General features: G+C 31.2%; 1 protein-coding gene across 1 annotated transcript; it reads right to left on the reverse strand.

Moving 5' to 3' along the window:
• Positions 1-2,050: 2,050 nt before the first annotated feature.
• LOC141692713 (uridine nucleosidase 1) lies at positions 2,051-7,902 on the reverse strand. The gene is made up of 9 exons (XM_074497637.1): positions 7,587-7,902; positions 6,213-6,328; positions 6,063-6,122; positions 4,544-4,726; positions 4,360-4,464; positions 3,069-3,165; positions 2,831-2,938; positions 2,566-2,701; positions 2,051-2,479 (listed from the first exon to the last, which is right to left on the reverse strand). Exons 1-9 carry the CDS (start codon positions 7,684-7,686, stop codon positions 2,371-2,373), a joined length of 1,014 nt encoding a protein of 337 aa, XP_074353738.1. The 5' UTR covers positions 7,687-7,902; the 3' UTR covers positions 2,051-2,370.
• Between the last annotated feature and the right edge of the window lie 4,677 nt (positions 7,903-12,579).

The following is a 12,579-nucleotide window of genomic DNA, read 5'->3' on the forward strand; positions in this document are numbered from 1 at the left end:
GCTTCGACTAGGACTAAAAAAGAGGGTTTAATTCGGTCAAAAAAAATGGGTCATGACCGAAAGGGTCAAAATCCTAGTCCAAGAGGTCAGAATCCTGATCCAAGAGGTCCTGGTCTAAATTGTGAATCGTTCGCCCAGGGATCAGAATCCTGATCCAAGGGGCAGGATCCTGATCGAATCATCTTAACCGAAAGTAGCTTTGACCAGACACATTGGGACCATAATTCGACCAGGATCCTGACCAAATGGATTCCTGGTCGAAATTTTGAAAAAAAACGGAATTAAGGAAAATTCCCTGAAAATTAAGGAAAATTCCCGAAAATTAATGAAAATTCCCGAAAATTAAGAGAAAATTCCTGGAAATTAAGGAAAAATCCAAGAATTAAGGGAAAAATCCAGAAAATTAAGGGAAAATCCCAGAATTAAGGGGAAATTCCAGAAAATAAGGGAAAATTCCTGGAAATTAAGGAAAAATCCCAGAATTAAGGGAAAATTCCAGAAAATTAAGGGAAAAATCCTGGAAGTTAAGGAAAAATCCCTGAATTAAGGGAAAATTCCAGAAGATTAAGAAAAAATTCCTGAAAATTAAGGAAAAATCCCAGAATTAAGGGAAAATTCCAGAAAATTAAGGGAAAATTCCTGGAAGTTAAGGAAAAATCCCAGAATTAAGGAAAAATTCCAAAAGATTAAGGGAAAATTCCAGAAAATTAAGGGAAAATTCGTGGAAATTAAGGAAAAATCTCATAATTAAGGGAAAATTCAAGAAAATTAAGGGAAAATTCCTCAAAATTTAGGAAAAATCCCTGAATTAATGGAAAATTCCAGAAAATTAAGGAAAAAATCCCAGAATTAAGGGAAAATTCCAGAAAATTAAGGGAAAATCCAGAAAATCAAGAAAAATCCCAGAATTAAGGGAAAATTCCTGAAAATTAAGGAAAAATCCCAGAATTCAGGAAAAATTCCAGAAAATTAAGGAAAAATCCCAGAATTCAGGGGAAATTCCTGGAAATTAGGATAATTCCTAAATAATAGGGATAAAAGTAAATCGTTGTAAATGTGTAGGTCATTCCACACTTTACGCAAAAATGATACCCTGTAAGGGAACGAATGAACTTAACTTCTGCGAAACCTAGTCACTGTTTCCCAAAAGTTGGGGGGCAAATGATAGGGAAGAAAATAAGGTCTGGGTATGTAATTAATGTTGCATTAATCGTATCAGAATTGGGCCAACAACTAGGCCCATTTGAGAAGGCCCAAAACCCTGAATATTAATTAATTTCGTAATTAATTAATAAGGGATAAGTTAGCTGATAAGATGTGTCCTAGTGGAGAAATAAATCATTGTAGATTGTCCTCCAAGGAACCTGGTGTGATAGGGAATCAGCTTTCTACTTCTTAGGACTCCAAAGTCCATTTTAATTCAGAGACTAACCACCTAGTCTATTAACCCAAGTTTAATTCAAGTACTCCCAACATCTATATAAGAGGTCTCACCCCCACCAATCAGAACTACGTTTTTGACTTGATCTTTGGCAATCAGCAATGTACGTAGGCATCTTGTTAAGGCAGATTGAGTCACGAAACACAAGAGCAGTCAAATCGAGCCTCGAAACTCACGTTCCTTAGTAATAAACACAACAATTATATAACTTAGTTTTTAATCCATAACAGCCGTGGAGTGCATGAGATTTTGGTTTGAATCATTAAGAAGTATATTAATCAATAACACAAAATAAATGAATGTCCAAATGATCTTATTGTGCTTAATGAATCCAATAAGCTGGTTAAGAAGGATTAAGCCAAATGACCCCTAAAAATGATTTTGTAACAGCTTTTTCCAGATAATAGAACATTTCAACGAAATGTAAAATCATTTTATCCTGTTGTTCTAAAATAAAAAATTACAATTCTGTACAAATAGGCTTCAGTACTCTCAAATTTCATTAGATATACACGGATATTCACGTATAAATCTTAAATAAAGAAGAACTCTTAAATTTGGCATAATCTGATAGTTATTAATAGCAAAAACAAGACATGAATCCACTGATAAATTAACATATTATTATTTGCACAATCAAATATATTTTAAATTTGCATAAATTTATGGTCCGTATTCGGTATTCTTGTTTATACCGCAGAGTGTCAATACTTTGTTTAAAAGTCTACAGTATTTTACTATTTCGATATTGGGCATTAGATACAATTGGATTAACATTAGCAAGTACATGATAGACAAACCGCATAAGAATACAGTTTTGGCTGAAAATTTATCAGTTCAAATTAGCCCTGAGAAAGGAAACCAGGGACGACCAACATTCGGCAATGATGTGAATTATGTGCGCTGTGCGGCAGTAGATATCACAGCAATCATGGTGTCATTAACAGTTTTTTTATACAGGCACAAACTTCAGCAACATTGACAGTCCATGCAACAGATATAGGAGAATAACCTGTCCACGGATTACTCGTATTCCAACTGTGTTAAGATTATATTAGTATGATCACTATTAGAAAAAGTAATAATGTAGAAAACTACTTGTCAATTGACCAGAGAGAACCTACTTCTTTAATCCTTGGTCCATCAGAGTATGACCAATACAAATTCCCTGTGTTTCAACCCTCACGACCCCCTTCTTATATTTAAAGAGATCAGGCCTTACTAGAGCAACAAAACTTACTGGATCATGAAGGAAAATCCCTGAATTCAGTAGAGCATTTAGATCAGTGCTACTTATCAAGGGAAGAATACTGAGTAAACAAATCATAATATTAAACGCATATAATAACATGAACAAAGCACTATGGACTTGTAATATGCAGTAGTTACCATATACACCATCTGATTTCACATGCCAGTCTCGATAGAATTTGCACATATCAGACAGAAGCTTAGCATGTTTTCCTCCAGACTCCCTTAATTCAGTTAAATCGTCATCTAAAACAATTAATGTATTCATCAAGAATTCAGTTAAATCGTCATCTAAAACAATTAATGTATTCATCAAGAACGCGTAAAAGTATGATCCGTAAGATGATTTTATATATAGGTACCAAGGAAGATCAACCTGTAAATTTGACTTGAGTTGTAATGTTTATGCCAATAACCTCAATATTAGCCCCAGAAGTGAACAATATATCTGCAGCTTCTGGGTCCCCATAAATCTGAAAAATCAAAGAAGCAAAATGGAACAAAAAAAATTAAAACTCTTTCCAAGTCAAAAGATCAGCTTTATGACCCCCTCCACCAAATAGATTAAGTAAATAAACACTCCACCTAGTCCAGGCTCATCATCCATGTGCAAGTCAAGAGATATGTATGCTAGTATGGTGTGTTTAACAGAAATGAGAAACATCCATTGTTCATTACATAAGGCAAATAATAATATGCTATAACAAACTCATTCTTATTATAATATTATAACAAAACAAATTGAACAACGTAAACCTAGGCATAATTATCAAAATTAAAAGACAAATTAGAGCATAAATGTGGAAAGCCAGACCATAGACTTGTTCGACTTTGGCACGATAAGACCTGGAAATTTTAATGTTATTTTGTACTCAAGTCAAAAGATCAGCTTCATCACCCCTACCACCAAATAGATTAGGTACATAAACATTCCACCTAGTCCAGGCTCACAATCCATGTGTAAGTCAAGAGATATGTATTCTGGTATGGTGTGTTTGATTTTGATACAAATGAGCAACATCCAATGTTCATCACACGAGGCAAATAATAAAATGCTAGATTGCTATATATATATCAAACTCATTCTTATCATAATATTATAACAAAACTAATTAAACAACGTAAATCTAAACAAGGCAAAATCATCAAAATTAAAAGACAAATTAGAGCGTAAATGTGGAAAGCCAGACCATGGACTTGTTCGACTTTGGCACGATAAGACCTGGAAATTTTGTACACAGCAACATACAACACATAAAATTCATGTTTGGGTTTTTGGTTTTCATGTCGTCTTTTTGGCACATTAAATATTCTTATGCTATGCCTGTTGAACTGATTCGCGGAACATAAAAGTATCACAATTATCTGTGTTCCGTTTTGTGTTTCTGTCATTTTGGGCCGTTTCACAAAAAAATACTGTGTCATGGTAGTGTCGGAAAGACGGCAGTGACCAAAATAAAATAATTCCCATAATGTTTAGTTTGAGAAATAATGAACAAAGAAGCAAGAAACAATAGGCAGGTCTAGGCATATAACAGCCTAAATCGATCATAGGCCTCCATGCTAACCTGTTTGGTTTACATAGTGCCCACATCTAGATGGACATAAACAATTATACATCTTAAGATAAAGTGATATGTTATGTATGAAGGCGGTATATGACATACATTTGCTTCAGCAGCAGGATTAACATTGCCCAATGCAAAGAAAGATCCACCAAGTACCACCACCCTCTTCACCTTCTTTGCAAAGGATGAGTCTCTTTTGACAGCCTAACCAGAAATCATTCGAAATATAAATAATCCGTCTATGATTCAAGTTAACCTGATATATACAATGCTCGGTACTTACCAAAGCTAAATTCGTCAGTGGTCCCAATGCAAGAATTGATACTTCACCAGGATACTCATTAACCTTATCAACCAAAAATTCACATGCAGACTTTTCAAATTTCTTGGATTTTGGTGGAGCTAAAAATGTATTGCCCAATCCGTCAGAACCATGAACAAAATCAGCGACACGTGGAATTCCACCCTGCAAATGGTGCAAGTTTTCAATACGCAACTAATAGTCACATTTGTCCTGAGAATTAAGAAGCATTAACCACATTACCACTATCACATGCATGACTAACTTGTTGAGATGTTGGGAATAATACAGTGAAATAACAGAAAATATTAGAACAGTAACCTTTTCTTGCATTCTGTAATTTAACTTGGAAGTAAAATTCATTAGCTTATAGGCGTAATAATGAGCATATATAAAGGCCACAAGATATCAAGCAGCTAGGGAACTTGTATTGCCAAGTAAATTGCAAAATATGTCACTAGGCAAAAAAATTACAAATTATGCCATAGAACTAAACAGCTGTTACAGCATCTTAATACAAGAAAAAAGCCTCTGATGAATAATGTGTCAAGCAATAAATGCTGTACCAACTAGCCATAAGCTTTACACTTTAGAATAAGAGACAGAGTACTTTACTTGAGGTTTAATTGGCTTAGGCATTAACATTTGTATCTTACTCAATGGTGACAATCCGGACGGAGACACACACAGAAAGGGAGTAAACAGAGGGGGGGGGGGGGGTGGAGGAAGAGACTATTGTATTTGATATGAGCCTAACTGTATTGAAATTATTAATTGTGCAACTAGCATGTTAGGAGGATGCATGTGTGTTATTATAGAAATAACTCAAGTTGGTTTTGTAGGGATTTGTATGTATAGACTGTGGGACAGCATGCTATTCGCAAGCTTTAAAAGTAAATAGCAGATTAATCAAGTTAACTATCAGTTTTTTGTGTTCTCAAATCCAAGATCATAGCCTAGACATAACTCTATGGCAGAAAAAGCACCGAACTATACTGAAAAGAAATGTCCATTTACTAGATCCATACACATGGTTATGCATGCTTTTGTTAGGTTATATAGCATCTTTGTTATAGTCAACACCTTTAAATACAATACTTGTGTGTTCAGCTGAATTATTTCAGATCATCAAGTATTTAAGAGAAATGCTATACAGATGAACTAAAATGAGATGCTATATGATCGCAAAACTTTTAATAAGGGTTGATTTTGAGAGAAATACAATATTGTGACCAGGACATTTCTCTTGAGAGATTAACAATAGATTTGGGTTTATAACATAACTAAGACATAGACAAATCTTTGACAAGTGGGAAAAATATATCACTGTATAGAATTTGCTTAAAAGACAAGTGCATGCTGGTTTGGAAAGAAGAAAAACAATGAATTTAATGTAAAAATGCAGACAGAGTTGTTCAGGTACTGCCTTAATATCGTAACGGTGAGGGTAGGCTATACAATGTCATTGTAATTTACAAAATGTTCACAGACTAAGACCTACCTTCAGAGGCTCAGAGCTACCTTCTGCAACAGGGACATCTGGACATCCAGCGATCTCACACTATCCTTTTGAACATCAGGAATGATAACTGATCATGCACATAATACAAACTATAAAAAACATGTGACCAGTTAAATTAAAAAAACATACGAGTAGCAGGGCATTGTTTGTAGCATCTTGTGTTGAAACATTGCCGAATACTGTAGTTAGACCTAATATCTCCAAACTAGCCATTTGGAAAGCCATCATAATCGCCATGCTATCATCTGCAAGTCCCATTCAATCACGAGACATCAAGGAATGTAGAAACCACAAGAACATGCGTCAAACTAAACTATTCAAATTTATGACCCCCCCCCCAAACACACACATACACACACATTTATATCCACCAGCATTCTTAAGAACTCAAAAGGATTGCATCTATATATTCTACACCGCCTCCAAGACTTTGTAAAAGACTAAAGTAATATCATAAGATTAAGCTTTTATATAATTACTTAAAAAAACCAATTTTAGCATGCAAAAAGCATGTCTATGAAACATAAATCCCTTTCTTTAGAATTTGGTTAGTAACAACTATTCCAAGCAAGAATATGATAGTTGCATAATATGTGTTAATAAATAAAGCTAAAGAATTTCATATCTCAAGTGACTGAAAAGCGTATATAAGCTTCTAAAGTGCAGACATACAAAGGACAAAGTGCCAGGTATCACTATCTCGGATGAAGGCCTACAATTTTTGTTCATTACTGATACTAGAAGGCGAAATATATAAGAAACAATATGGGAAAGAAACTTTAGAGTATCGGAGGAATGAGTACAAGAAAAACAAAGAGCATCGCCATAAAGATGTGATCTCCAATTTCCATTTCATATATATATACTTCTCCAACATCTCTTATATCTATAAATAACACAGGGTTGATTTCAATGTAAGCTGCTAGCTTAAGTACAAAAGTTGTTTGCTGAGCCTCTGTCATAAATTCTCCAAGAGGAGGGTGAGATAACTTCTTGAAGCTAGATACTAGATTCTAAAAGAGAAGTTGAAACCAGGATAACACCTAAGACTCGCACCTACTGAGGTTTTACCCTGGCTTACATGAGAAAAAAAATAACACCTGGAAAAATACAAAAAAGTGAAGGGTAAATTACAACTTGCGCAAGATTCAAGTCCAGATCAACCGTAGACACAAGTTGATCAAAATTTATTAGAATCAAATTTAAATAATTTAGAGATTAAATCCTAATACACCAGATAAATCTATTATGTCTTAACAACTAAGGCAGGACAAAGTCATAACAAGAAATGAAAGCAATTTAGTTGAGGCGTATCTCTTATTTGATGACTTGAAGCATAAAACAACTCAGGGCACCACAGTAAATTCATATAGAAAAAGGAGGATAAGATTAATGTAACAAACATTATCTATAACAACCAGGAATAAGAATATTAAAAAAGGTCAGTTGATGCATTCCTTTTTGACTGACATTATATATAGGAGGATATGAATTATGTGTTACCAATGCCAGGATCAGTATCGATAATGATCTTTTGAGGAGGAGAACAAGTGGGGTCCACTGCTACTACTCCATCTGCAGCTTCAATTTTATGATTCGCCATCACTATGAAAACAGAGAGAGAGAGAGAGAGAGAGAGAGAGAATCAACCTAGGGTTTATAAAAGTGGAATTGAAATCACAGAAATTGATCAATCAAGGGGGAATTGTAATGTCAGCTGTGTAGGGACGAAGAAGCTGACATATATATCTATATATAAACCCAATTTTTGGTTTAGAACTTTCCGTCTCAAAGAAGAGAATGCCTAAAAGCCCCCCCTCTTTTTAAGATGATGTTGTAAGCACGCAACCACCAATTATACAATGACATGTGCTGCTCCTATTATTAGATCTACATTTTTTTCTAATTTTAATACATACTCCCTCTTTCCCGTTGATTTCTATACGTTTACTATTTGCACGTATTTCGAGGTCTCTATAAAATATAGTTCCGTAATGTTTTTTTCAAAATTTTTTTTTGAATAAAAGTTTAAATATGAAACCTTTTTTCATAAATATTCTAAAACTTCCGCATTCCAAACAAGTAGAAGTATTCCAAAAATGTTTTTAAAATAATATGTGTTAATTTTTTGTTCGTGATATTTATATTAATATATATTAGGTCTATTTTATTAATACGTAAATATTTAATTATACAATGACACACATACGTTTTTTGAAATAATTGTTGGGATTCTAAAATTTTTATTCTAAAACAAATAATAGCATGTTACATATTTCAAAAATCGACATCTCATAATGTTTAGTGATTCATCAGCAATTTTTAAAAAGAATTGATGATTTATCGATCATTTAAATTGATAACTTTTTTTAATAATTTATTATTGAATTATTGATAATTTTTGAAATAATTTTTATAACATGTAACCTCATAAATTTGTAAATCTCGATTTTCGAATCATCATTCATTTTTTTATTTTTTCGTGGTTAAACTAATTTCATTTGATATAAAAATATATATATTATAGCTTTTAAAATTATATTATTATAATCTATATGTAAATATCGATAAATTAATATTTTCGGAATCGTAGAAAGTTATTAATTAATTAAAATATTAATTAATTGATAAATTGATAATTTATTGATATATTGATATATTAATAAATTATTAATTAATCGCTATATATATCATTTTTAATTTTTAACCTATATTACAAATATATAAGCTGAAAAAATTATTGATTTTCATTATGAAATGAATGCCGGAAATATTATTGATTATCCTTGCGAAAATGAAATGACGGCATAACCGGTGAACGATAAAGAGATAATTAGTATTGTTATGGGAAATAAGAAAGAAAATGATGCAAGAGTCATGTTCTTAATTTTCTATTGTAATATGTACATAATAAACCAGAGCTCCAAGACTTACTAAAAAAGATACAACGCATGGATAAATCAATTTCAAAGAAAACACGTTTACGTTAGAGTCTTGTTTTAAGATATAATATTTGAATAAATATATATTTTTATATAAAATAAAATTATAAATTTATATATTATATGAGACTTATATATTTTATAAAAAAATATTATATTATAAATTTAGAAAATTATTAATTTATAATAAAGGGTCGGAGTCAGGACTATAAAAAAATTAATAATTAATCGAGTTTATTAATTTATCAAGGTTTAACTATGACATATACAATTTTTAATAAAAAGCACTTAAAAAATTATATTCTGTTTTTAAAATTCAATTAGTTTGCTACCGATAGTATTTACTTTTATTTGATGTTACAAAATACATTTTAGCATGTGACTAAATTAAAATCATTTTAAAAATTAATTGATTGAACAAAAATGTGTGCGGACACAACCTGACTCAGCAACACGAGCTTCGCAAATAGGCTGCCCAGGAAAGTAAGGTATGGGCCACATGGGTGCCAGCCTGCCACGGTGCAACCCATTGACTATACAACATCTCTTTAGTATTCTAAAATTCGGAAATTGACATTATCAAGTAAAAGCGATAAATTGGATAGTCGGTAATTAGTCAGGTTGATTAATCGGAGTAATAATGGGAATCAATTAATTAATTAATAATATTTAAATTTTATTTAAATTTCAATAATTTTTCATAAGATTTATAAAAATAATACCGCATATTACTAGTTCATACAATCATATTTGATATTTATGTGATGTTTATATATATATATTTTTTTATTTGATTTATGCATAATAATAAATACTCACTATTTATTTGTTAGAAAATTAGTATCTACTATATATAAATTAAATATAAATTCGTGATCTGCTAAAATTAGTTACATAATAAATCAATTCCAGGAAATGAATTAATCAAATATATTTTTGATAGAAATAAATATAATTTAATTAAAAAAACTTATTTAATTATTAGAGATTAGAATTTAGGGGCATGCGATAATCAATATAGTTTTGTTGTACCTAATCACTAATATCAAGCCCAACAGTTCCCTTAAACATATTCTTAACTCCAAATATAAAAAATATGATAAAAAAATTGCACACCAACAGTGTCTTAATAGTTTCCTATATCACTAACACACCTCTCCGGTGTCTTATGTTTAAGGAACCACACGTCATCCCTTATTTCATTTTTATCAATAAAAATTTGATTTCTTTCTTTTTTTTTTAGTTCTTTTCTCTCTTTTACTTTGATACCTCATTCAAATTTATTATTGTTATAATTATAAGGAATGAAGATAAAAATCATTGTTAGAGTTTAAATTCAAAATCGTGCCTTAAATCACTAAAAGTTAATATTTTATAATATTTATAAAAAACTTATTAAGAGACCGTTGGAATTGCTCTGATCAGTAATTACTTGATTCACTTCTCATGTGACGCCGTATATTTTGTTTCTCCCGTATACGTTTCTTAATATAAAATGAATTAACACAGTGCAACTCATACAACAACTAGAATATAAAATACTTTCAAAAGGTCGTTGTCTCATGTTAAAATTTAGGTTACTTAAAAAAGGAATAATTATTAAACAAATTATTTATTCAACTCCAATATATTAAGCGGATCACTTAAATTTTTTTGTCTCTATTGAGTCACTTAATAGATAAAATGTAGCATTTATTTAATATTTAAATAATATTAGACGGAAAAAATTTGATCTGACATTATAATCATTAGTTGTGCAATGAATGCATTACATGTAAGACTCGATTCACCTAAATACATATATACATATGTATTTGGTTTTTAAGATTTTTTTATCTTTTTCAATTATAAAATTGATTTAAATCCTAATTTTCTTCTTCTCTTTTAATTAAAATATTATATTTTAATATAAACAATTCACATCAAATACCACTCTTTTCTAATTGAAGGCTCACAACAAGTTCATGTAAACGAATTTAATGTAATACATTTGTTTTAAAAGTAAATTTAATATAAGCTAATATTATTAATGCAACCATTCAGCTCTGGTACTGGTAAGCAGTGTGCAGTCTAGTGGGCTTGTCTCCATAATTATCAGCCCTTTGGATGTTTGCTTATTGGGCCTGGCAGTAGCCACTAAAGGTCTGGATTTATACATCTTTGCTGCTTTAATTACTATAAAATAAAAATTGTAAAAAGAAGGAAAAGTATCTGTTATATAAGTAACGAGGTCATATATTGTTGGAAAATATTTGAATAAAAATTTATTTATATTTATTTTATTTAATTTATAACTTATGTATTTTGATTTTTTTCTAACTCTTATATTAATGTCATGATTTTAACTTGATCATTAATATAAGAGTTACAAAAAATCAAAATACATAATTTACAAATCAAATCAAATAAATGCAAATAAATTTTTATTCAAATATTTTTCAACTTCGTCTCCCGGCTGCAGTACCAATGATCAAATTAAAATTATGACATTAATATAAGAGTTACAAAAAAATCAAAATACATAATTTACAAATCAAATAAAATTAATGCAAATAAATTTTTATTCAAATATTTTCAAACATATATAATACTCCATATATATCATATATAATACTCCATATAATACTTCGTTCGTCCCATTTTAATAGTTCACTTAACAAATTTAATATATATTTTTTATGGATAAAAAAACTAAGCTTATTATTTGTTGTATTTATTGCTAAGGTTCGGAAGCTCAAGGCCTTTAATGACTGCTCTCGTATTTTGTAGCTTAACTCTGCCATTACGAGATGCCTACGTATCTCTGTGAATTAGAGAATCGAGTCAAAAAACGTAGTTTTGATTTGTGGGGTGAGACCCCTTATATAGATGCTGGTGGTCCTTGAATTGGACTTGATATAGGAGACTTGGTGGGCAAGTCTCATAATTAGAAAGGACTTTGGAGTCCTAAATAGTAGTAAACTGATTCCTTATCTTTTTAGGTCCCTTTGAAGCTAATCTGCAAGGATTTATATCCTTATCGGGATTCTTCTCAATGGTTATTTTTTTCCTTATTAATTAATTACAAAATTAATTAATATTCCGGGTTCTTGGGCCTTCTTTGTTCCATCAGGCCTGATCTGGTCCATCAGGCCTGATCAATGTGTTGACCTTTTTGGTCTGAATGTCATACATCTTCTTATTGGGCCTAGCAGCCCAAATCATTCATAATTAATGTAATATTTAATTACACAGTCAGGATTTATTTATCCCTATCATTTGCCCCCCAACTTTTGGGAAACCGTGTCAAATTTCACAAAAGTTAAGTTCGTTCATTCCCTTTCAGGGTACCGTTTTGCGTAAAGTGTGGAGCGACCTACACGTTTACAACGATTTGCCTTCTACGCGGCTCCAGGGTTTGTTAAAAAACTTCCCTCCCTATTTTCTTACCTTCTCCCTATTTTTAGGAAATTTCTGGTATTTTTTTCAGGAATTTTCCTTTTTTCCCGGGATTTTTCCAAATTTTCTGCAATTTTCCACAAATGTTTTCAAATTTCCAGCCCTTTTTCGACGAG

This window comes from Apium graveolens, chromosome 10, assembly GCF_009905375.1.
Source record: "Apium graveolens cultivar Ventura chromosome 10, ASM990537v1, whole genome shotgun sequence".
Lineage (NCBI taxonomy): Eukaryota > Viridiplantae > Streptophyta > Magnoliopsida > Apiales > Apiaceae > Apium > Apium graveolens.

Bases quoted from the DNA above. Each gene is read 5' to 3' on its own strand.
- LOC141692713 (XM_074497637.1), bottom strand. From the start codon at position 7,686: ATGGCGAATCATAAAATTGAAGCTGCAGATGGAGTAGTAGCAGTGGAC. The intron at 6,123-6,212 runs GTATGTTTTTTT...TCAAAAGGATAG, and splicing joins CAAACAATGCCCTGCTACTC to TGTGAGATCGCTGGATGTCC. The intron at 2,702-2,830 runs GTAACTACTGCA...TACTGAATTCAG, and splicing joins GAAATCAGATGGTGTATATG to GGATTTTCCTTCATGATCCA.